The sequence below is a fragment of the Natator depressus genome, chromosome 10 (assembly GCF_965152275.1).
Source record: "Natator depressus isolate rNatDep1 chromosome 10, rNatDep2.hap1, whole genome shotgun sequence".
Lineage (NCBI taxonomy): Eukaryota > Metazoa > Chordata > Testudines > Cheloniidae > Natator > Natator depressus.
Window position 1 is genome coordinate 15,674,760 of NC_134243.1, and position 26,560 is coordinate 15,701,319.

General features: G+C 41.7%; 1 protein-coding gene across 11 annotated transcripts in view; it reads right to left on the reverse strand.

Moving 5' to 3' along the window:
• LOC141994846 (radial spoke head 10 homolog B-like) overlaps positions 1–25,895 on the reverse strand; it is a 36,242-nt gene extending 10,347 nt beyond the window's left edge. The window contains exons 1-19 of one of the 11 annotated variants that reach the window (XM_074965274.1): positions 25,460–25,893; positions 24,133–24,496; positions 23,208–23,283; positions 22,536–22,604; positions 21,896–22,069; positions 18,525–18,610; positions 16,957–17,077; positions 15,184–15,360; positions 14,243–14,384; positions 12,676–12,797; positions 11,617–11,806; positions 10,601–10,712; positions 9,588–9,667; positions 9,334–9,482; positions 8,225–8,332; positions 4,730–4,906; positions 2,862–2,996; positions 760–832; positions 230–292 (exon numbers count right to left, since the gene is read on the reverse strand). In XM_074965274.1, coding sequence (XP_074821375.1) covers positions 230–292; positions 760–832; positions 2,862–2,996; positions 4,730–4,906; positions 8,225–8,332; positions 9,334–9,482; positions 9,588–9,667; positions 10,601–10,712; positions 11,617–11,806; positions 12,676–12,797; positions 14,243–14,384; positions 15,184–15,360; positions 16,957–17,077; positions 18,525–18,610; positions 21,896–22,069; positions 22,536–22,604; positions 23,208–23,283; positions 24,133–24,389 — 2,311 coding nt within the window. In that variant the 5' untranslated portion in view covers positions 24,390–24,496; positions 25,460–25,893. Of the gene's footprint in view, positions 1–229; positions 293–759; positions 833–2,861; positions 2,997–4,729; positions 4,907–8,224; positions 8,333–9,333; positions 9,483–9,587; positions 9,668–10,600; positions 10,713–11,616; positions 11,807–12,675; positions 12,798–14,242; positions 14,385–15,183; positions 15,361–16,956; positions 17,078–18,524; positions 18,611–21,895; positions 22,070–22,535; positions 22,605–23,207; positions 23,284–23,409; positions 23,522–23,844; positions 23,864–24,132; positions 24,497–25,459 lie in introns of those variants that run through there. The other 10 variants (XM_074965277.1, XM_074965278.1, XM_074965275.1 and 7 more) reach the window with 10 other exon arrangements.
• Between the last annotated feature and the right edge of the window lie 665 nt (positions 25,896–26,560).

Genomic DNA, 26,560 nt, shown 5'->3' on the forward strand with positions numbered 1-26,560 from the left:
TTCCTCAGCCCCACCTCCACTTGCCCCCTCCTCCACCCTGCATACTCTGTGGATTTGCCCTGGCACCCAGCTGTACCTGGCTCCACGCCCCTTTCCCTTAGGTCCCTAGATCTCCAGACAAACCTCTCTCCAGACAAACCACTGACCAGCAGTAGACCTGAGGAAAACTTCCCCAGTCCTCCACCAGCACCTGCCCCCCCTTGCTGCCCATAGCGAGCCTTCCTCTCACCTGTTCCAGATCCTTCCTTTGGTGCCCAGAAGCCTATGGCGGAAGCATGTTCTACAATGGCTTCTAAGGTGAAGATGAAAACAGTAAGTGTGGTCATTTTGTCTAGACAAAGGCACACTGAGTTGGTGCAGGATTAGCTAGTGTGGGGAACGAGCAGCCTGGAGTTGTTCAGACTCACTCTAGGGATCTGAAAGAAATATTAGACTCACAGGGAAAAGTTCAATAAGGAGGGATAGGATTCTGAAATCACAACTCAATGTAGTGTGAAAAGGAGCTTGGAAATTCAAGCTTGTCCTCCTGATTGAATTGGTACAAATGTGTGAAATTAAATGTTAGATTAAAGGATTTAAACCCCACTTTAAATGTAAACTGAATGCAGCCTTTCACTCCATAATAAAATATACCCCACTGTACGAAGTCTAAGATACATTTTTAATTAACTCGGGGGTGGGGGACTGTTCTTGTGAGCGCCATATTCTCTTTCCCCCACTATCAGTAATAGATGCTAACAGCTATTCTGTAGTACTCACCTCTCTCTTTTTCAGTGGATTTAAAAGTCTGTCTGGAAGTTCTGTATTCTACTGCAGAGTCCTTGGATTTAAGCTTGTGTTGGAATGAAAACAGAAATCACAAATAGAATCCATGAATTTCTACATTTTTCTCGTACACGTTTCCAGCCACAAAGCATTTTGGAATAGCGGCAGCTACTACATTAAGACACAAGATGCCCCCAGTACAGCCAATTCTGCAATCCTGCCTGCTGTAGTCAATATTTAATAATGGAACTATACATGTAGTGTTTTACATTTTCAAATTCTTGTACGAATATTAGCTAATCAAACCTAACAATATCCCTGTAATATCTTACAAGGAAATAGGATTATACCTGTTTTAAAGAGGGGGAAACAGAGGGATTAAGGCCCCAATCCTGCAACTGGCTCCATGTGGACACACCCCAGTGCCCACAGGAGTCCCGCTTAAATTGCAGGGACGTGTCTGTGCCGAGCCAGTTGCCAAATCAGGGCCTAAGTGACTTGTCCAAGGCCACACAGTAAAACAGTGGCAGAGTTACGAAGAGACCACAGAAGTACCTGATTTCCAGCTCTATCCTCAGTGCACTAGACCATGCTACCCTACCAAAGCAGCCATCTACAGTAGCTTTTTAATAGGCTTTTTAGCTGAATCTTCTTGAACCACAGGCTCACAGAAGATGGCTGCCATGTTCCTTGGAGCCCTATTGAAAATAGAGGTTCTTTCCTTACACATGTCCTTCTGAGGTAACTGATTGATACCATTAGTCGTCCTGTCCTGTTGAAGTAAAGTAATGAATCTCCACTACTGATTATATTACTCAGTAGGAGAAACTGCTGTCTCCAGAAACTCTTTACAAGTGCAGCTAAGGAAAGAGAGAGATTAGTGGAGGATGTGAAGAGAAATAAAGTGAGTGAGAAAATATGATCTTCCTCCTTCCAAATTTCATATTATGCAGCTTCTTTGTCTTGCAGTCTTACATTATTGTCCTCCCCTCTGACAAGCAACTGTAAAATGGCAATGAGGAGTTCCATGCCTATTGTCTCTCAGTGACTCTCTATGAAGTTTAGACCGCTTACTAAATGCCAGAGCTACAAACATATCGTAGGATCCTAGAGTCAAGTGGAAATTTTTCCACCTCATAATATAGGGGGAGGGGTTATTATTATTACTAAAACTCATACTCATACATCTTTACATGAACAGTAATAAAAATTCTGCAAACCAAATTCTGCCCAGTTACAGCACTGCAACCGCATTGGAGACATAGCTTTGTGCGGTAACAACAGAGTTGCAGAGGTTTTCTGGGGCCAGAATTTGACCCTGCCATTTTGGAATGTAGTTTTGGAATTCCTTCTTTGAGAGAATGAACATACTCCTGCATGTGCACCTTTATTAACTCTGTAGTGTTAACAGGAGGAAAGAATAGTAAAAGCTTATTTTTTAATCATTAAATAAGCAGCTGAGACCCAAAATATACACAGGAAACAGATGTGGTGAGAAGGTCCCATTTTCAGAAATTAAACATTGAAAATGTAATATGTGCTATCAGAAAGACCAACAAATTAAAATTAGGGTGATCTTACTTGATGCCTCCAAGTCTCTTTGACCAGTTCCCAGCTCCCTGCGTGCAACTAAATCTAAAGCTTGGTTCCCCAGTGCCACACTAGTCCCAGCTATAACTTCTGTGCCCCACGAAGGTTTATCTATAATTTAACTCTTCAATGCTTCCTTCCTGCTTTAGTTATTAATTATGTCATCAGCTGCTCTAGAGGAGACAGTATTCTAAACACAGGTCTTTGGAGGTAGTAATGGAAGCAAATACTTTGTTTAACAAATGTAAATGTATCTATTTTAGATCTACACATGCATGCAGGCACACACGTATATTCTATTAACAACAGATGAAATCCTGGCCCCATTAAAGTAAAGGGCAAACTCACTTTGACTTCAGTGGGGCCAGATTTTCTTCAAATATGTTTTAGATCTCAAACTACATACAACTTTTAAAAAAAAGAGTCAAGCCTGACTGCCCCCTGCCTGAAAAAGCAAAAAATGATGGTCCTTTCACTTTCCTTTTCAGAGCACCTGTTTTACCGACCTCAGGTTTTTTTATTCTATTATTATCAGGTGACTGTGCTAGCTTGCTTGAAGACCTTGTAGAAATGTAGCAGTGATTTGTCTCAGAGGGTTCATAGCTTACCTCAGCACTGGTCATACTTCTGCTATGAATGGACTAATACAAAACAAACACAAAAGAGATGGTGTTTTCAGCATAATCCAGTACAGTTTTGAAAATGGTATTGTAACTTTATCATGTTAGAAATCAAACTCAAGCATGAAATTACATGGGCAAATGGTTTATACCTTCTGAAGCTAGAAACAGCTATGACAACAAAGCATCAAATGGCTAATGGAAGCAATAAACATTCTGTGTGTCTAACGTAGCTATTGTGTTTGGGTATTACATACAGCAGAACCCAGGGGTGCTGGAACAATTTGTATAGTGGGGATGCTGAGCATAGGCGCCAACTTTTCCCAGTGCCGGTGGACGCTCGACCCCACCCCAGACCCTTGGCCCTGCCCCGACACCACCCCTGCCCCAAAGTTCCCGCCCCAACTCTGCCCCCTCCCTGCGCCTATTGGACCCTTTCCCCAAATCCCCGCCCCGGCCCCACCTCTTCCCCAAGCGTGCCGCGTTCCCCCCTCCTCTACCCTCCCTCCCAGCGTTTGCAGCCACGAAACAGCTGTTTCGTGGCGGGAATTGCTGGGAGCTAGGGGGAGAAGTGGGGAAGGCGCACTCAGGGGAGGCAGAGGCAGAGGTGTGCTGGGACGGGGAGTTGCTGGTGGGTGCAGAGCACCCACCAGTTTTTCCCCATGGGTGCTCCAGCCCCGAAGCACCCACGGAGTCGGCGCCTATGGTGCTGAAAGCCACTGAACCAAACTGTAAACCCTGTATATAATGGAATCCACTTCAAGCCAGGGGGTGCAGCAGCCCCCACAGCACTCCTAGTTCCAGCACCTATGGTGGAACCCTATTCTGGTGAAGTCCTTTTTCACAACACTCTCTAAAAATGTTATTGTGGATTTCATATTCATGGTCTCCCACTAATTTCCAGGTAGAAATTGCTCACTTTGCAAGTAAAGAGGGTTTGTTTTTTTTTCTGACAGCATTGCAAATTCAGCCTAGGCTCTGAGAATCAAGCTGAGTTCCTTCTGCACTGTGCATCATTGCTAGTAATAAAAGATTCTACAGACCAAATTATGCCCTCTACCAAATTCTATAAACCAAATTATGCACTGCTACCCCAGGCCATCTCCACTGCTGTCAGTGTTTTTGCAAAGGTGTCACTGAAAGCATCATTTGATCTGTAGAATCTTTAACTGTTTTTAAAAAAAAACTATCTAGCTGTCTGTGTAACAGTGAGACGAATGCCATTTTTACAGGGTCACTTTTTAGAACAGAGCTGCACTTTATGGAAGATAAGCACTTGTCTCTTGTCATGTAAACTTCACTCTCCAACAACGTCCACCCATTTGTCAGCTGCCCACACAAATATCTGTGCCTTTTTCCATGCTGCCAATTACACCCTCTCTGAACTGATCTGAAAGGCCACTTTCCTCTGCCAAAATATAGGAAATCAGCCAATTAATAGTGGCTTAAGGGGCAGATGGGCTGCACATACTTTACATATGCAGAATTTATCAGGAAAAAAGTGTAAGTGTATATAAAAATTGTATACATTTGCTTGGATCCCTTTCCTCCCAGCCTTTGTGTGTCACTTATTTTCTTGAACTGTAACCTCCTTGGGGCAGGGACTATATGTTTGCATGGAATAGAGGGATCTAATTCATACATGTTTGCATGGAACCCAGAACTATTTGGTCCATTAATGAGACCTCTAGATGGGTACTGTAATATAAATATTAAATTATAACATAGCATACGAAGTTCTACATCATTAGTACCTGAAATGAGGAGTATTCTGGGTGCTGCAGAATATGACGTGCCCCTTCTGTGTAATCTTCAGTTCTATAACCATTTTCTTCTTGATTTACAAGATCTAATTGCTGCTTAATCATATCATTGGTAACATATAACAGGGCGCAGTCAAGGAGAGCTTCAAAGAATTCAAGAAAAACCAACTAGAGTAAAATAATAATAATAATAATAATTACTTCATTTCTGTAGAATCTCCTCTTTGAGGACTAAGCAACTGATCCAGCAAAGCATTTGAGTAGATGCTTAATTTTAAGCACATTAGCAGTCCCATTAACTTAGAATCATAGAATATCAGGGTTGGAAGGGACCTCAGGAGGTCATCTAGTCCAATCCCCTGCTCAAAGCAGGACTGATCCCCACTTAAATCATCCCAACCAGGGCTTTGTCAAGCCTGACCTTAAAAACTTCTAAGGAAGGAGATTCCACCACCTCCCTAGGTAACGCATTCCAGTGTTTCACCACCCTCCTAGTGAAAAAGTTTTTCCTAATATCCAACCTAAAACTCCCCCACTGCAACTTGAGACCATTACTCCTTGTTCTGTCATCTGCTACCACTGAGAATAGTCTAGAGCCATCCTCTTTGGAACCCCCTTTCAGGTAGTTGAAAGCAGCTATCAAATCCCCTCTCATTCTTCTCTTCTGTAGACTAAACATCCCCAGTTCCCTCAGCCTCTCCTCATAAGTCATGTGTTCCAGTCCCCTAATCATTTTTGTTGCCCTCCGCTGGACTCTTTCCAATTTTTCCACATCCTTCTTGTAGTGTGGGGCCCAAAACTGGACACAGTACTCCAGATGAGGCCTCACCAGTGTCGAATAGAGGGGAACGATCATGTCCCTCGATCTGCTGGCAATGCCCCTACTTATACATCCCAAAATGCCATTGGCCTTCTTGGCAACAAGGGCACACTGTTGACTCATATCCAGCTTCTTGTCCACTGTAACCCCTAGGTCCTTTTCTGCAGAACTGCTGGCTAGCCATTCGGTCCCTAGTCTGTAGCAGTGCACTGGATTCTTCCGTCCTAAGTCCAGGACTCTGCACTTGTCCTTGTTGAACCTCATCAGATTTCTTTTGTCCCAATCCTCCAATTTGTCTAGGTCCCTCTGTATCCTATCCCTACCCTCCAGCGTATCTACCTCTCCTCTCAGTTTAGTGTCATCTGCAAACTTGCTGAGGGTGCAATCCACACCATCCTCCAGATCATTTATGAAGATATTGAACAAAACTGGCCCCAGGACCGACCCTTGGGGCACTCCACTTGATACCGGCTGCCAACTAGACATGGAGCCATTGATCACTACCCGTTGAGCCCGACAATCTAGCCAGCTTTCTATCCACCTTATAGCCCATTCATCCAGCCCATACTTCTTTAACTTGCTGGCAAGAATACTGTGGGAGACCGTGTCAAAAGCTTTGCTAAAGTCAAGGAACAACACGTCCACCGCTTTCCCTTCATCCACAGAACCAGTTATCTCATCATAGAAGGCAATTAGATTAGTCAGGCATGACTTGCCCTTGGTGAATCCATGCTGACTGTTCCTGATCACTTTCCTCTCCTCTAAGTACTTCAGAACTGATTCCTTGAGGACCTGCTCCATTATTTTTCCACGGACTGAGGTGAGGCTGACTGGCCTGTAGTTCCCAGGATCCTCCTTCTTCCCTTTTTTAAAGATGGGCACTACATTAGCCTTTTTCCAGTCATCCAGGACTTCCCCGGATCGCCATGAGTTTTCAAAGATAATGGCCAATGGCTCTGCAATCACATTCACCAACTCCTTTAGCACTCTCGGATGCAACGCATCCGGCCCCATGGACTTGTGCATGTCCAGCTTTTCTAAATAGTCCCGAACCACTTCTTTCTCCACAGAGGGCTGGTCACCTCCTCCCCATGCTGTGCTGCCCAGTGCAGCAGTCTGGGAGCTGACCTTGTTCGTGAAGACAGAGGCAAAAAAAGCATTGAGTACATTAGCTTTTTCCACATCCTCTGTCACTAGGTTGCCTCTCTCATTCAGTAAGGGGCCCACACTTTCCTTGACTTTCTTCTTGTTGCTAACATACCTGAAGAAACCCTTCTTGTTACTCTTAACATCTCTTGCTAGCTGCAACTCCAGGTGTGATTTGGCCTTCCTGATTTCACTCGTGCATGCCTGAGCAATATTTTTATACTCATCCCTAGTCGTTTGTCCAGTCTTCCACTTCTTGTAAGCTTCTTTTTTGTATTTAAGATCAGCAAGGATTTCACTGTTAAGCTGGACTTAAATTGGATTGTTCATGTGCACCATGCTTAAAGAGCTTACTGAATCAGGGCCTATCAATCAATAATGATCATGACCCTTCTTCTCTGTGGAAAACTAATCATAACCAAAGTCCTATTACATTACTATATTCTATTATGACATTAGCAAGTAATATAGAGTATTTCACATTGCATACAACTGAATGATAATACAGTATTGCATCATCCTCCTGGCTAAGTTTTTGCTACACATGGCATTAAGGCTCAGGGATATTTTTCTATCTGGTGGACAGGGGAATGGTTATATTTTTGTCTGGAATGGACGGTGTTTTGTTGTATGCATTGTGCCTAGAGTCTACAGTAATGGGCATGTAATGGATTATTTAATAATAAAACAAACTACGGCCATCCAAGCCACCACAAAACAGGTATTTATAACAAATTCAATAATGTAGATTACAGCAGACTGCCCTTGGGTGAAAACTAATACCTGAGGGGAGAAATTCACCAACCCTGCACAAAGCTTGAGTGCAAAGATTTCTACAGGGATTGAGGGGATGGAAGTCTCTATCTGCAGGCTGGCTGACAGCCTCCACAGCCACTACTCCAGCCTTGTAGGCTGGAAGTGCAGGCACTGCTGCTTCAGACCCCATGTTCAGGGTTCCTGGGCCAGCAGATCTGCATGACTGAGGATCTCACCACTCAGGTGATGATCCAGTCTAAAGGCTCCTAAGTAGCAAGAAGTCCAGAGACCTCCCAGTGCAGCCATTCCATTTGTGCACTCCTGTGCAATTCCCCCGTGGAAAATAAGTGGTGCAAATAGTCCTGCACCAGACTGAGCTGAATTTCATTCTATGCACGGTTGTACTCTAGAAAACATCCCAGACATCCAGTGTGCAGTCATAGGGCGTAGAGAACACACTTGCAGCTAACTGTTCAGTAATTGGAAGGGCATGATAATGAGAAAACCATGGAACAATGAGAAATATGTGAGATAAAATAACCCAGATGATATATGATGAACAAAGGAATATCAAGATGGGATGCTTAATGATCAGCTCCATTTCTTGAATATAAACAACACTATTTTTCTTCTCTTCTGGAAGGTATGATGGTACAATTCTACTTGCTGACAGCTTCTAAAAATAATTGTAACTGATCCTGTAGCAATTAATTACCTGCTGACGATTTGCATCATGAACTGTTTGTACTTTTTTCCTTACATACCTCATGCTGTAAGTTGCTGTCATCTCCGTCGCGTACAAAAGGATTGTCCTTTACCAGTATTTCTACAATTTTTGTAGCAGTTAATTGTTTGCTTAGCATATTTAAATCCTGTATGTCAAAAAGGTCAAAAATTACTAGTATTTGAGACATTTACAAATATGGACCTGATCTGGCTCCCTTTGAAGTCAATGTCAAAATTCCCCTTGATTTCAATGGAAGCAGGACTGGTCTCTCACAAAATAATTCATGCTATATAGGATAAAATCGGGGCCTCACTGAAGTCAGTAGGAGTTTTGCCATTGACTTCAACAGAGCTAGTACTCACTTATACAGTATGTTAAACCCCAAGTTCAGGAAAGTTCATCAATTAACTATCCCCTGGCACCTGCTGACTTTGATACACCCAACAGCTACCCATTTCTCTGTCTGCCAGTTTTATTTTTTTTAATTCCACTCTGCATAAAAGAAGGGGTGAATCACTAAGTGTTCCCCATAGGAATGCAGAGGAGTCTTGCAAGCATGCAGCTGATTTCCAGAGGTGTAAGCAGGCTTGATTTTTAATCATTAAGGGCCTGATCCAAAACCTACGGATATCAGTGGGAGACTTCAATGTGATTTGGATCAGTCCCTAAATTCCAGGGCTCTGGGAAATAATCCTGTGTCCATGATGCTTTACCATACTTCAAATTACATAAAAACATCATTTAAAAATATTGTTTATTGAATGTTATTTTATTTCTGAATCTGTCAGCCTTGGACTTCTGCAGACATTAATTTTTAATCAGTAACAATTAGTATCTACATTTAAAAAAGCGTTAGTGAAAATATTTAAATTGATTAAAAACATTAAATACTCAAAATAAGTTTAAGGCATAGAGGAATCAAAGAATTTGGAATTGGATCCTCTATACAGTTAAGCATGTGAGCAACTTTATTCTTGTGAACCATATCTTTGAGGCCAATAGGATAACTTATGTGAATACAGTTACTCAAGTTCTTAAGTGTTTTCAATGGCAGACCATTAGTGACAAGAGTTTAAAAATGTCATTTTGAACTAGACAAATAAATTAGTACCTAGACACACAAATAAAAGTATATAAGATTGTTACTTTCAACATCCAGAGGAAGTGTCTCATTTTCATTGTGGGTTCATAAGGAGGTATGGTGCTTGGTCTACAATAAGTCCTGTATATCTCCCAGCATTTATCTATGTAATTAATTGCACAGACAGTTTGTTGTTGTTCACAGAATAAAATGCCTGTAGAAGTGAAGTGGGAAAATACAGAAGTTCAAATAAAACTTGTTTAATTACTACTAACAGCAATTGATTCTGCTTAGCACAGAAAGATGTTGCATTACTTACCTTGTATATGATAGGCATTGGGAATAATGTTCTTCGTCATCATTTTTGAGAAACACTTAAACAGATATGGACCTTTATCTCTACAGTTAAAACAAAGTTTTATATTACAACTTCCTTTTTTGCACAGTAGGTATTGTTTGAACATTGTTTGATTCCCAGGTGCAACACTGGATATTTATCCTGTAAAAGTTATACTGTGGATTTTTCATTGACAAATTCTTCAGTGAACTATGTTCTGTCCTTAGGGACTATTTGCAAAGCTGTCACATTGTGAAGCTCCAGAAGATTTATTCATTTTCCTGAAGCCCAAAGCAATGGATGTCTTTTATACAATTTACACGCATATCCGATGGGATTTTCAAAAATGCCTAAGTATCTTAGGAGCACAAGTCCATCTGAAAATGAGTATTTTCTTTTTCCTCCCTTCCTCTGAACAGATTATCTACTATATTTTACATAAAGCAATACAAATTAAATTTTATATGATTACCCATTATGAAGTATTACTGACCAGCCAAAGGCACTCATATGCCAATGATATTCTGGAACTTATACTGTATCTGTATGAAGTCTGTGCTCCACCACCCTTAGGAGTAAGAATTTTAAGGTAAGCTGGGAATTTTTTTTTATTTTATTTTTTGAGGGGAGGGTTGCATGGCAGTACCACAGACTGAAGCCAAATCACAAGGCCAGACTCCACTATTCAATTGAAACTGATGTATGCATGCCATGTACCGTCCCTAAATAATTCAATACTAGTAAAAAAAAAAAAAGTCAGAAGAAGGAGGGGAGAACTTTCTCCTGAGATCTGAATCCAACCACTCACCCCAGGGAGCTGTGGACAGGGCATTAGCAGAGGAAGGAGAGAGAGAAAGGACAGAAAAAGGAGAGGGGGCAGAGGAAGAATAAGACTGATCATGCTTATTCTGAGACTGGCTACCATCTAGCAATTATATAATAGTCAAACACTGAAACTCGGGCAACTCTCACTAAAACTAAGTAAAAGCACTTACTTGTGGTCTTTGTCATAGATATGGACCGCTAGATGAATAATGTAAGTCAAAAATGTTCTTAGCAGCAAAGTCTCATATGGAGAATGCACCTCCTCAGGTGATGTTTTATCTTCTAAAACAACAAGATAGAAGAAAAGAATCTCTATTATCAGTACTAACTGAATCAGTTTGATCTACAAATAACAAAAAGCTTATCACCACGTGTGCCAGTATGCCTCTCTCATCTTCGTATGATCTCCCACATTGATCCAACATTCACAGAAGAAACAGACTAGAGGAAGCACTACTTCCAAGTCAGCAAGCCAACAGGGCATCACCTACCAGGGTCATGAGGGTAGGGGAGAATTCAAAATGCCCCTGTAGTCTTGGGCAAATCACTTAGGACCTGGTCCTGAAATTGGACTTGGATGGGCAAAGCCCCATTGATTTCTGCCTTTTCAGGAACCCTTCTTAGAGCTCTTCCCGTAGGCACATGAGCATAGGGCAGGGAAAGCAAAGCTAGAGCTAACCCCTTGTGTAGCAAGGATCAGGTTGTGCCTCTGCAACTTGTCACAAAGACCCACAACAGCAACAGGTGAAGCTGACCGATTAACTGGCTATGCAGGAGAACAGTGACACATACGATACACAGATTGGTGTTGAACACACGAAGTAAACAAACTGAACAAAAAAGGAAAAAATAAGATTTCTTTCCTCTTTAATCTCTTTCAGTTATAGTCACCTTAAGTGTTACTTGTAACAATAATAGGGAATATAATTCAGACAGAAGTATGATTTTTAAGATAACGCTTTAAAACAGTTTTGATGAGTGTTATTATTTTGTGCTTATTTTTGCCTGAGGATCCCAAAGCACATGAGTGAATCTTCTTATGCCTATTTCACAGATAACAGGTAAATTGCCCAGGGGCACCGAACAAGTCAGTCACAGTGTTGTGTACAGAACCCAATTCTCAGACTCCTAGTCCCTAACTCTAACTATTATATGCTTCTGATAGTCAATCTACAGGCATACAAACCATTCAGTATCCTGTCCATATCAGCAAGGGTTATATTGTAATGATGAAACCTGCAATCCTTTAGAAATCTCCAGAACTGGAGTTTAGTCATCAGGAAGGTGTTGTCAAGAGATTGATCACAGCCTAAACTGCTGTAAAAACTGTAGATTCTTCTCAGTTCTGTAATATGTCTCAATACGGCATATTCTACCTACACAAAACAGTAAATGGCATGCGTTAGTTTTAATCTCATGACAAGTAATAACCTCAGCTCAGCTGATGTATTTACTAAATCCAGCCAGGGACAGTACTGCCAGAAGTTGTTAACATAGGATTGCCCTTTGCTGTCCTATGAGAAAGGAGTTTGATCCTCTTAGTCCATTTCCCAGTGGAAAAGTATCCACATCCCAAAACCTACCACTGCTATCTCACTATCTGGCAACCTTTCTGGCAATAGCACCATAAAGACTACAAACTAGGTAGGCATGGAGCCTGAACTATCCTCTCGCCACCACAGGTCAGGGACAAGAGACTTTGTCAGGGAATTGTGGGGAAACCTGCCCTGCTGTTGCCTGAACTGCACCAGTTTTGTGGATAGCTACAGGACTTTGTGTTATTTGTATGCATTTCAGAAGCCCCAATTAGGGACCAGCGTCCCACTGTACAAACACAGAATAAAAGACAGTCCCTAGCCAAAAATTTAATATTCAGATTTGTCAATCTGACATAACATGGCTGACCGTGTGGAGTTTTATGCTCCTTTGGTACCATTATGGAATGTTACCACAAAGGCCCCAACCTAACCTCTCCCATGTCCTGTAAGGGAAATATTGAATGTCTTTTCAGTAAATTTAATGTGACCTGTTTAATTGCCTTTTATGGGACATTCAACAAGACAGACCACCTCCTCTTTGGCATTGCTCTGTCCATTTGCTGCTGTTTTGTTTTTTATTGCCTGCAGACTTTCAGATCATAGCTTAATAAAAAGACTTGTATAGAACACACAAATAAAATAAAGTAAATAATGTGAAACATATCAGCAATAAAACTGAAAAATATCAGCAGGGTGCAGGCTCTTACCTGTTTCATTTCTTCCTGTCTGTCTTTCTCTGGAAACAAGTTCAGCAACGAAGATATGTCTAGTTCAATGTTTGATCCCAACACAGAGGTATTTCCTGGGCCATCAACTATTCTGATGGTTTCTACCAAGTAACAAAAGTAACAATTTATCTTTGGCTAATAAAATAAAAATAAAATATATACAAAGATAAAATAATATCCTCAATTATCTTGTTCCCAGTTCCACTGACTTAAAGAAAAGAAGAATAGTACCCCCAGTTGGTAAAATTTAACTGTTTAGCATTATCTTAACAGAATACATATTAAAGACCCACATCCACCTTCCATAAAGTGCAACAGAACATGTTAACATCATGTCTTGTTAAATTTCCATGTTGCAGTGTTTCCAAATGCATCTACATGCATTAAGGATGTGGCTTGGATGGGAACTCACTCATTTTAAAGAATCTTCCCAATGCCATGGTATGGAGCAAAAAAAAGAAGCATGGAAGTAAAGAGGAATACACAATTAAACAACGTCATTTCCTAGGTGTAAGCTGGGTGGAAGAAGTTGACCTTATTAAAAAAATCTTTGTTAGGAAATCGTATTTTAGAAAACTATTAAAAGGGAACTGCAAAACATTATGAAAAACAAAACACTGTTTACACTCCCACATCACTGAGAGAATATAGGCATAGACTCAAAAAATACAAATTTATCTGAAGGGGACCCGTACGTACACAGCAGCTGCCAAATCAGGACAGTGCAAAGATGAGCTTTAAATCACCTTTGCACACACATACTGACCTTTGCCCTATCCAGTTTGGCCACACCTCAGGATTTCCCCCCCTAATCTTATGCATGTGTGTTACATCATTCTCTGTGTAGGCATTGCAAGGTCCAGAACAGAGTGGGAGCCTTAGGCCTGGTCTACACTTAAAATTCTGGTGTACATGAAAAATTCACACCTCTAAGTGCTACAGCTATGCTAAGCTCTGGTGTAGACACGGCTAAGTCAATGGAAGAATGCTTTCACAAACCTAGCTACTGACAGTCGAGGGGACGGATTACCTACAGCAACAGAAAAACCCCTACCAGCCTTGTAGGAAGCATGTACATGACAGAGCTACAGCGGCATAGCTACAGAGCCATAGCTGTGCTGCTGCAGTGACCATATAGTACAGACAAGCCCTTTCTTTTCTATTTCTTAACTGAGCAGTCAGCCAAGTAGCACTTTTATAGGAGGAACGATAACATAAGAGCTTTGCTTTTTCCTGTCACCACTGTCTGGGCTGGTACAAAGGAACTTAGAGAAACTAAACCAACAGGAAATCAATTGTCATTTATGATGTTAAATTTTAATTCTTTTATGAACACATTACGATTTAAAACGGCAATTTCCTGTGAAACCTTGTGTTAGTAATTAAAATTTCTCATGTATCTATCAATGAGCCTTCACAGGGAAATGTGTATGACTCTTCCGTGAATACAGAACAGTCTCACACAATAAATGTGTAACTTTTACAAAATGTGAACTATCCGACTAGAAATTATCTACTTTCCTCACCATCACTTCAAACTGCTTACCAGTGCCAAAGGGACTTTGTGTACGAATGCCACTCAGATCCTGCGTATTCATTGCATCCACTTGAAAAGCTGGGTACTCTGCTATTTTATCATTTATAAACTCTCCTTCAAAAATACGCCCATTCTTGAAGACGAATCTCCCCTGGGGGGAGGGGGAGAAAGAGGGAGGGAGAGAGAGAGGCTCTTTTGTTTCATTTTGATATAAATCTGCACATTTAGTAAAAGATCATTAGAAAAGAAATATGTTTGCAAGCACTTGGATTTCCTTCTGATCTAAATCAGGTTTAAACTGCAATATATGAGATCGTGCAAAGTGAAGGATGATACTTATCTGCATGTGTAAAGTACTTTGAGATCAACCAATGAAAATCTGCTGCTGTGCTATATAAGTGCTAAATGTTTTACACTGAAACATCTGAGGAATAAGGATCTTTTCACTATGCTTAAAATTGTTTGCAGCTTTTCAACGTACTTTAACAGTCTGTCCCCAGATTTTTTCCCTTTGTGATCACCATAGCTGGAAATGGAAACACCCTATTAGCTGGAGTCCACCCCTGTGCACAGGCAGTTTGGAGTCCCCTGTGAGAAGGTGCATCAGACATTAAAAGTGACCTTAGCCAGAAGGCCAACAGAAGGCAATGGTCATTTATCAGCCAAAAGGCTGATAAAGTCAGAAACACCTATTACACTGAAAAGCTTTATGTTAAAATACATTTCACCATATACAAGCCATGCTCCTCCACTTGGAACTTATCCAGTGTCCAGTGAGGTCAGTGGAAGGGCTCCTATCAACTTCACTGGGCATGGACATCAATGTGTGCATTCCAATACACTAAGGAAAACGTGGTTTTCCTTACAGAAACCTAGACATTTGCTATACAGAGCAGACTGAGACCTAATTGCATTTTTATCTTTTTCTTCCATCACTTGTCGATACTCACAAGGCCATGTTTTTTATTGCAAACCCATTCTCCATCATACATTGCTCCACTGGCATAGAAGAACCTTCCACGTCCATGACGATCCCCATTTACAAAATCTCCTACATATTCATTCCTCAAAGGATACTGAGACCCAGGTATTCTCTTCAGAAACCAGGTGTGAGTACCATAGCCATGCTGAAAAAAGACAAGCCATTACAAGAACTTTCCAAAGAGCTACTATTGGTGCAGATCTAAATTCATACAAAGGAATGGAACTACCTAGACTTTTTTTTGTTTTGTTTTGTTTTAGGGTGACTGTTGCTAATTCAACTAAATGGGCTTGATTTAGCCCCAGGTTACCTTAGCTCCTATCAGGTAACTCAGGGCACAGAGTCCACCAGGAGGCATGGTAGCAGCACTCGGGATGAACTAATTCAACACATCCTGGTCTCCTATAGAAAATGGGCCACAGTTTAGAGACACCATTCCCTAGTCTGTGTGCCCTGCCAAGCAGCCAGGGCAGGGTCCCAGAACCAGTTCTTAGGAGACCTGCGCTGCTCTGGAGGCCAAAGTCCCTGCTTATTTTATGTGCGGGTGAAAAGGAAGCAGCTCACCCCCACGCTCACCCCAACTGAATGACGGGGGAACACTCAGTGAGGGGAATCTAATGGAGTTTTACACCAACCCCAGCCTACTTCCATGGGTTCTTTCACAGGAGGGGACACTGGAGAGTTAGATCTTCAGGTCACCGCTTAGACTACGTGATAATTTCACTTTTAACAGTCTTATAGCTTAGTATATAAATTCAGTATTTTAAGAATTAATTAAGTGAGGTCTACATTAGCATAAATAAATCAGCTATACAAATGACCTATATATGTAAACAATTTTATTTTCACTGAAGTTTATATGAAATATAAAACCTGTTTCTATATAATTAACTGGGGGGTGGGGAGAAACATCACTGGGTAGACTGGCCCTGTAAGAGAGTTAGGCTCAGACCCACCTTGCCAGCTGCCTCCCCAACATAATAGGCTTTAAGACTGATAAAAGGGAGTTTCAGTTCAGCTCAGTTCAGGAAGGGAGGGAGACCTGCAGAGAGTATGAAGACTCCTGAAAGGGACCCAGGGTCTGGGGAAAGGACTTTGAAGGGGGCACTCCACACCAGCCAGATGGAGAGGCAGGAGCAGAAGTCTCCCAAGGAAGAGGTTTGAGGAAACATCAGGCAGCAGAAGCTGGGTTTTGAGAAAGAACAGTTGAGTCCAGCCTAAGGAAATGTAGAGTCAGGGAAATGATTTGTTTTGATTTAAGTTGATATTTTATGATGTTGTTTTAATAAACCAGACCCCAAGAAGAGGTGTTATCTGACTTCTGAATGGCTGGGTGCAGTTTTAGGGAACCCCAACAAGGGGTAACTGAGGTAGTAGCAGGGTCCAGTGCTGGATTGGGTAAGGCCCTCCTCTTACACCAACCCTAAGCTTTCACTTTAAAGCCTCTTTCTAAATATCCTGCAGCCAAAAAGATTTGATTTTTATTACGGGAAGGGTTTATATTTTTTTTTTGGTTGGTGTGTAAAATTAAGTTACCTTTTCATAAAAACAAGTCAGCAGCTTGGTTTAATATTGGACTTTTGCTAGTTATAACTAATAACATGAAAAGCAATTTATGAGTAAAACACTCCTGTATCTACAATTAGCAGAATCACACTGAGCTTCTTTACTTCTGTATGAATCAATGCAGCTAAATCGTACCAGTGTGAGAGTCAGGTATTGAATTAAAGTGGTGTAATACCTGTATGCCATTTACCCACTGCCCAGTATACTCCTGGTTCGTCGTCAGCCACCGCATCCTGCCTTCCCCCTGGCGCACATTTTCTTCCCATTGACCTTCATAGATATTTCCAGATTTATAACTACAAGAAACCAAATGAATCAGGAAGTTAATTACTCAGCTATCATATACACAAACAATAATGGACAAGATTTTCAAAGGTACAATGGCAGTGAGGTGCCTAAATCCACCAACTGATAACGAGAGTTACCTGTTGTTGCTGTGGAAAAAAAGAGTAATACTGGGAAAAAGAACAGGAGTCTCTAAGGTGCCACAAGTCCTAACAAATTTATTCGAGCATAAGCTTTTGTGAGCTACAGCTCACTTCATCGGATGCATGCAGATGCATTTTTCCACTGAATGCATCCGATGAAGTGAGCTGTAGCTCATGAAAGCTTATGCTCGAATAAATTTGTTAGTCTCTAAGGTGCCACAAGTCCTCCTGTTCTTTTTGCGAATACAGACTAATACGGCTGCTACTCTGAAACCAGTAATACTGGGACAGATTTTCAGTGTTGACACTACTACATTCTGATTTTTCCTTTGTTTATGATTGCAACATATACTACCTAAAGGAAAACATTCCCAGTTGACTACACTTAATAATAAATATCAATGATAATACATTAGGACTCCAATAATTTAAAGGTCTCAGGGGACAAGCAAAACTTCAGGGCAGCTGGCTTAGCAGACTTTGAAAACTGGACTCAGTGTGTATCTTTGAAGTCAGACTCCAACACACACAAAAATAGGGACTGACATCCTGCTTTGTTGGCATGTCTTGAGAAAGCTAACTCGCTGTCTATAACTGGAGAAGGTGTCCAGTAGGTTTAGAAGTCTGTGCTCTGGATCAGCTAACAGAGTACAGATGTAAAAAATGTAAACATTGCTGATTAACTCCCCCAATTATCAATTTATCCACATCAGCATTTGTGCGGTGAAGTCTGACGTCAGTGCATGAAGATTTCACAATCTGTCAAACCTCAGAAGATAGTACCAAAAATCTCAAGTCATCCTAAAATTTGTCTGAGGAGAGCATGCCATAAACAATCAACCAAAACACTCTCTCATGCACAATCCCACAAAAGAATTCATTTGTTTGTGACGAAGGGGTGTTGGGAGGAAGGGGAGCGGGTGTTACCATGCAATCAAGAAGAATTCTTTTAAAAAGATGTTTCAGTTTACTGCAGCCAGCCTTTGATTGTTTTATCTTTAATTGTTTTCTTTGTAGGAACGAAGAAGAAAAAGGTTTACCCAAGTAAAAATTAAAGCCATATACGAGGCCTGGTTCTTCACTGTTCTTGCACTTTATATAATCATTTACTCCTGTGCAAAGAAGGGCAAGAGAAATGTAAAATTCTACCATTCTGAGTTGGTAGCATTTTCACCTTTTTGTATATCTCTGAATGACTACACAAACTGCAAGGCAGTAGAGAATCAGCCCAGTACATGGAACAAAGGATTAGACTGTGTGCCAAATAAAAATAAATTAATTCTAAAGATGTGCTGAACAAATATGTTATACCTACCATCTTATCCCCCAGCCAGCTCTGATGTTGTTTACCCAGTCACCTTCATACCAGGAAGTACCTTCCTGATTATAATAAATGGTACCCTGAAACAAAAAGAGTATGAGCAGTTTAATTAATCAATACCTAAATATTCACATGAATGCTTTCACATAACATTATATACCATGGACGTAGACAAGTGGGAACTTGGGTGGGCTTCAGCTCACCCCAAAATTTAGGGATTGGATTAAGAAAGAAAAAGCAGAGTTTGAAATAAGAAGCTTGTTTTCCCTCTCTTTATTAAAAGTGGACACATTTAGTATGGTACAAAACTACCCAAAAAGTGATATTCAAGAGCTATAATTTTATTATTTTTTAATTCTAACCCCTCCCCTGCCATAAAAAGTTGTCTTCACCCCTGTATATGCCAAATATACCAATTACCACTTGTATTCCAACATTCTCTCCATAGTCGCTAAGAAAAGAAGACTCAATTTATGTTAAAAGCAACTGAGAGTCTAAAATATAAAAAATTAAATCCTGTTATTTTCACCAACATTAGCTACATGCTAAGAGAGACCAAGCATTCAGATGTTCAAAACTGTTAAAAATTACATTTAGCCAAACAATGGCAAGTGTCCTCAAACCCTTTGGAAATGCTTTCACCAATCTATTCTATTCTGTATACTGCAGGTTCTTATACTGCCCTTATCACCATAGAGCAGCTTTCAGTAACACATCAAGTGATATGAATGACATTGGTTATGTGTTTGTTCTCGCCTCCTCTCCCCACCTTGAGAAGCATTCGCAGTGAAACGTTTTGTTTTGGTAGGGTTTTTTTTTTTTAAAACATGTGTTACTATGATTTATGTTAGAGAAGGCAAGGTCAAAGGTTTTGCTTGGAGCAAAACGATGAGCCTTAGTTCCTGGGGGAGTTCATTCCACAGCTACCAAGAAAGTTCTGTCTCCCACACAGACAAGCTCTCCTCTTACTCAAAGAGTTCCACTGTGCTCGAAGAGACTATGGTCTGCATCCCAGAGCTTTAGGCATTGTTTAAATATCTTAGGCCCAGGCCACGGAGCACCTTCAAGATAATGACCAAGACCTTGAACTTAATTCAAAATTCTGTAGGAAGCCAGCATAGAAAGTGAAGGACAGGTCTGATGTGCTTGCAGTGACCTATGTTGTGGAGGAGACACTCTGTACGGTTCTGCACTAGTTGGAGTTCCTACGTGCTGAAAACTTCATGCCCAGGTTTGTCACACTGCTGTAGTCCAGCCAAGAAGCGAGTAAGGCATGAATAACTGAGGTCAGATCATCATCTGCCAGTCTCCTAGCCAACTGGAGATGACAGAAAGCATTACTTGTAGATGCTACTATGTGAGAGTGCAGCATCAGCAAGTAACCCAAGAGTATTCCTAGACTACAGACCAAATTGACTATTTGTGGGCGTGTATCTTCAACCAAAAGAGATTACACCATGGCTACGGGCTCTTCCAAATGCTTTCCTCTACCCACCAGCATCACTTGTCTTGCCTGGGTTCAGCTTCAGCTGGCTGTTCTTCATGAGTTGAAGGCCATCTTGGTGGTAGTGGTGTAGTTGTATGTGGTGAAGAATAGGTAGAGCTGTGTGTCATCTAGATATTGCTGGCATCTGAGTTCCTGATATCTGACCACTTCACCTAGTGATTGCATGTAGATGTTGAAAAGGACTGTAGAGAGAGAAATTATCCTTCTGGGACTCCACAAGCAAGAGGACTAGTGGCTGGAGGTGCAGTTTCCCCATCACTACACGGTTTGAGTCCTCCAGGGAGAACTCAAACCATATCAGCACATTACCCTTGGCCCCTGCAACCTCTCTCAAGTGAGACAGCAGTACCTCATTGTCTGTTGACTATTGCAGACAGGCCCAGGAGGATGAGAATGGACATCTGTCCACTGACAGGAGGAGATCATTCATCAGTGCCACTAAAGCGTTTTGAGTTTTGAATGAAGTCGTATGGCCCGTGTTATGCAGGAGGTCAGACTAAATGATCACTGTGGTCCCTTCTGACCTCAGAATCTATTAACTACAGTAAGCAGACAGACAGAGAGAGCAGCTATACTCTGACTCATCCAGAGTTCCACATTAACTTCTAGAGCCAGCTCTGCAATGGCATCCTTCAGAAGGCAAAGGACACAACTGGGATGCTGCCTTAATTGTTCTGTTCTCCTTCTCTGGACAGTTCTATCAGTGTCATTTCTTCCTCCATTATGGTGTTTCTGGTCTGCTCAGTTATCTGCAATAGGTACTTTTAATAACAGATCTCAAATGTACCCCAGAATCCTTTGTACCAGTTATAGACGTGCTTCAAATGAGGCAACATGACAAATGTCACAAAGGATTCTGAGACACATCTGATACTCAAAGATTCTCATTGCTCATGACTGAGCAGAAACAGGGACAACATTCTGGAAGGTTGGATAATAAATAAATAATAAAATGTAGTCCTTAGAGTTTTAGAGTTTTACATATTTCAAACTCTGTACAAACATCCACTGATACATTGTTGTAACACCCTCAAGAAGTATGATTATGATAGACCAAAAACTCCACAGCCATACAGAAGTGAGCGTCCAGATTGGCCTGTTGGTAAACAGCTAGAGCAGCCTCTGCTATTCAAGTGCCCCTTAGAGATGATGCGCAAGGGCCTAAATTTTCAGAAGTGACCAGTGATTTTGGGTGCCTCAACTTATTGGTGTCCAACTTGAAACATCTTAAAAAGGCCTGATTTTCAGAAAGTGCTGATTTTCACCTCTTACAATAAGGCCAATTTAAGGTATCTGAAGTTGGACACACAAAATCACTAGCTTTTTTGAAAATTTAGGCCTGCATGCTAATCCCACAGTACTTAGACTAAAGACTTAGCTATTGTCATAATTATTATTAGCATACTTAAGCTATTATCTTCAGCACATTTGAGGAGCGGGATTTGGCTAACTGCTCTTTCAGCTAAGTATTTTGTGCCATTATTGCCACTATTTAGGAAACAGCCTCTGGTTCTTCACCTCTTGATCAGCTTGGTGACCATCTAATTAGAGATTCCTAAAAGGGCAGGTAACATATATATTTACTAGTTAATATTAAAGCAGAAAGTTAGGGTGTTGCCACAAATTATCTCTTTTAATACAAAAGAAGGCCTTGCACCACCAGGACCACTAATTTTAATTAACATATTCTCCATCAGAGATATTTCATTAGGATAATTCAAGGCTTATGTACCAACTGAGTTCCACTTAAGTTCCCCACATAAGTGATGCAGAAGCCCTGTGCTAGCCCTCTGTATTGACTTTCATCTTAGATGCCACTGGTCCAGATGATACTTTCATCAGTGCTTTTCTTATTTACCTTTCCATGTCTTTTGCCTTCACACCATTGGCCAATGTATGAAACTGGATGGGTGCCACACTTGTACATGCCAAAGCCATGCCTGACTCCATTCTTCACCTCTCCTTCATACATGCTGCCATCAGGCCATGTGTAACGGCCATTATACATCTGAACATTCTTAACAAAGTTCCCCTAAGAGATTAAATTATAAATTGATTACTCGCTCAAGTGAGACAGCAGTACTCGTTACGTTTGCAGGAGAGAGTATCTAGGGTGTGGGCTGAGCTGTCCTAAAAGAGGGGCCCTAAGAGCAGCCAGGCCCAAGGAGAAGTTCTGAGTTGCACCGTATGTTATCTTATTGTTGATTTTTTTTTAAAAAAAGCCAAACCACAGGAAGGAGGCAAGTTTGGACTTTACAGTGCATGCCCTGTGTTTGTAGAGCAAGCTGGGAAAGGCACCTGTTCACAGTGCACAAACAAGAAAAACACAAAGTAACTCTAGTTACATTTTGTGTGTTCTTTAAATTTAATACACAGCCTCTACAATAAGTTTGCTGTTGCCACCTACAATCATCTAACCTACATGCTTTCCTATAAATTGCATGTATAGATTGTAATTAGCTGTATGATACTTTAAAATTATTTACTTTGCACTTTACCTCATACTTCACTCCATCAGCCCATGCATAAGTCCCGTGTCCATGCATGAGTCCTTCAGAAAACATGCCCTTCAAAATAATACACATACTATTGTTTTTATTCCTGTATCGCAACTTACATCTATAGCTATTAAGTAGTTTGAAGAGAAGTAACATGTTCTAATTAAAACCCCTCTAACTATCAGCATTAAAAGAACTAAGTTTTGAATGTCTGCAGCCCTTAGAAACTACGGAATCCACTATTCAATACACATAAATTTTAGCTGTGCGGTTCCCAATGAAGTCAAAGGGAGAAGCAGTATGTCCTCTTCCAGGGGAAGAATTTGTCCCATTACATTTTGGGTACATTTACACAGCAAGCAGCAGCAAGCCTCCAATCCTGGGTCAACGGACTCAAGCTCACAGGGCTTGTGCTTCCACACTAAAAATAGCTGTGTAGACGTTGTAGCTCAGGCTGGAACTCAGGCACTGCAGCCCATGAAACCCCCCCCCTCCCGAGGCTTCAGGGCCTGAGCTGCAATGTCTACGCAGCTACTTTTAGTGCTGTAGCACAAACCCCGCAAGCCCAAGTCTGTTGACCCAGGCTTGGAGCCTTGCTACCACAGGCTGTGAAATCGTACCCTTAGTGCCTTGCCACAGATGTACCCATAAACAGAATGCTGATCTACTCACTCTGTATGTATTTCCTCCCTGAAAATGCGCTACACCTTCTCCATCATATAATCCATGGACTTTTTCTCCTTCATAGCTACAAAGAAAACAAACTAACGATGAAATAATCAAATCACTACAAGTAAGCCAGAAACAACAGAAGTTAAAAAATGATGACTATTACCAGTATTTTCCGACAAAAGCCAAATTACATTGTTAGCACCTGTTAGTTCCCATTCTGGAATAGGTGGGGTGAAAGCATATACTGTATCTTGCTACTGGGTGGAACATCAGGCTTGCTCCGCTTTCATGACGAAAGTACTGGCAGGAAGTGGACACCCCCATGCACATTATGCACCGCACCCTAAATGTTAAGCAGCACCAAATATTATGTAATTACACTAGTGTATTCACTTTATATAGAAAACTGCATGTACACTTACAGTGAAATTCATTTTACCCAAATAAAGCAAGAGGAATCAGGCTTTATGCAAGTGAAGTGTGAATGAGATGGGGAAGCAAGATTCTAGAGCCAGGGCACAGAGCTGCAATACAACTCTCCATACATGATGAGCACTGCTATTATGGGGTATTAAGGCCACTTGAACTATAATCATGTGGACCAATCCCCATGGGCACTCCCTTTTCAGTAACTTACGCCAACACCCCTTGCACAGCCAGTCTGCTGGTGTTCTACCACACAGTGGGTCTTCAATGGAGCAGGCAACTTTGTGCATACACACACATCCTAAGTTACCACTACCCTTTGTCTTGCAAGTGCATTTGTGTCTGATGTCTATCTGCCTTTTAGACTGTAAACTCCACAAGGCAGGAGCCATGTCCATGAGTACGTTTTGTATAATACCAAGCACACCACAGGTACTTAAATCGTAAATCCTCAGATAGTGGATGTGTTTTTAACTAAACTGACATGTTTTTAACATACTTTTCTACAATAAGTTGAGTGAGAATAGGCTCCTCATAATACTGAGCTGCTTCTTGGATCAGAGGTTCTTCCACCTCTTTTGATTCTTCTTGGGATTCTAAAGGGCTTGCTTGTGCTTCCTCCGCTTGATTCAATGATGTCTGGACATATGACGGCTGAACTGAAGAAATACCTTCAAATGAAGTCTCAGGTGCGGAAGGAGGGGCAGGTGCCAACTTTTCTGTTTTTTTGCCATCTTTCTTCTTATCTTTAGCCATTGCCACTGAATTGCCTCAAAGCTACGTTTTTCTGAACAAAAGGCTTTAGCTTCTTTTGCCTGTTTTTTATGTCAGAGGTTTAGTTTTCAAAATCTGAACTCATTTAACTGAAAAGAAAACATAAAAAGCAAACATGATAAAAATCTGATTTCTCCTCCCTCATTGCCCCCCAAATAATATTTTTAAAGTTTTATTGCTGTATGGTAATGGCAACAATTTCCTAAAAGTATTCCAAGTAAAAGTGTTAGATATTTCATGAGCTTCTAGGGCAGTGGTTCTCAACCAGGGGTGTCCTAGGGGTACATATAGGTCTTCCATGGGTACATCAACTCACCTAGATATTTGCCTAGCTTTGAAACAGGTTACATAAGAAGCACTAGCGAAGTCAGCACAAACTAAAATTTCATACAATTACTTGTTTATACTGCTCTATATACTATACACTGAAATGTAAGTAAATATTTATATTCCAATTAATTTATTTTATAATGATATGGTAAAAATAAGTAAGCAATTTTTTAATAACAGTGTGCTGTGACACTTTTGTATTTTTATATCTGATTGTGTAACCAAGTAGTTTTAAAGTGAAGTGTAACTTGGGATATACAAGACAAATCAGAGTTTTGAAAGGGATACAGTAATGTGGAATGGGTGAGAGCCACTGTTCTAGGGAAATAAGGGTGGCAGGAACGCACTAGATTCCACTAATACTCTTTGGGAAAATAATGGGTTACAGATTCACCTGATATCTATAACAGACAACATGACAGTTTATGGAAATAAGGTAATGCCACCACATATTTGTGACCCCAAAGGATTATGTGAAAACCACGGAACAATGTGGTTGTCTAGAATCATGACTCCATTGTTTTGTGGTTAAATCTTCATGGCTTAGTATTCCTGATTCTGTAAGGCGGTAATATTATACACTCTATTAGGCAGGAATGATTCGGGGGGAGGGAGGGGGGAATTAAAAACTCACTCATTAAACCCCCCTGGGTATTTGATTAAAGCAAGTGTAAAATTATATTAGTTAAAACGATGGTGGTGGACTGAACACAATTACAAACCTCCTGCGGTTCTGTTACAGCTAGCGGGGTGTGGAAATTCCGGAGACTAATTTCTCCAAGCTAGAAAACTTCTCTGGAAGGAGATGGCAATTTAGCCACGACACCTGAGGCGACTGTATCGTCACTGGATTCTCCGTCCTCCCGCACCCACAACAAACCGAGAAGGAAAATTATGACGGGGTGCCTAGGAACAGCTGCGCCCGCGGGTCTCTGGCGGGCGCGCTCCGCACGCAGCAGCCCCCAGGACGGCTGGCCGGGCAGCACGACGCTCCGGGCTCCCCTCCGCGCTGGCTCGGTCGCCCACCACCCAGCGGGAAGCCAGGGCCCCCCTGCTCAGTCCCCAGCGTTCCGGCCACCGCCCGGGGCGCCTCTGGGCAAAGCGGAGGTGGTTTCGGCGCCCGTCCCTCCGGCTGCTGCCATAGCGTCCTACGTCCGGCGCCTGTAACCATAGTAACCGCCCGCAGGGCAGAACGCCACTCACTCGTCATCTTAAAGGGACCGCCGCCCACTTCCCCCTCCTTCAAGTACCCGGACAGTACAACCCCCTCCGGCGGGCGGGCCTACGACAGCGGCCCCGGCCTGCTGCTGGCATGGCCACGCCCCAGCCTGCCGCTGCGGAACAGCCCCTCCCTAGGTGTCCCGCCGCCTCTGGCTGCAATGCCCAGGGCTGCTGCGGAGGCACGTTTTTTTCTACCCCAGAGACTGCAGCACAGCTGCTACCAGGCAGGCGCCAGGGGAGGTATTTTTCTTCTAGTGGTCCCACATTTCCTTTTGATTTGCTTGCACCACCCTGATGGTTTTAGATTATTTCTGCAATACAGGGCAGGAGGCCTGAAGTTCTACAGTAAAGGAAGCTGGCTCTAGCCCCCAACCTGCCTTTTGGAAGAAGTTTGGATGGATTATATTCTCCCCCCTTTAAACTGTTCACTGCTTACCCTGATAAGCTCATAGTACTTATTCATGGTACCGCATCATGCCCACATCACATGCAGGGAAACTAAGGACTTGAGATAGATATAAGTAGATTCTGCTCAGCTTCACACAATTCAATAATATAGTCACAAAGAGAATGCACTTCTTCTACCTTGCATTCCCACATGC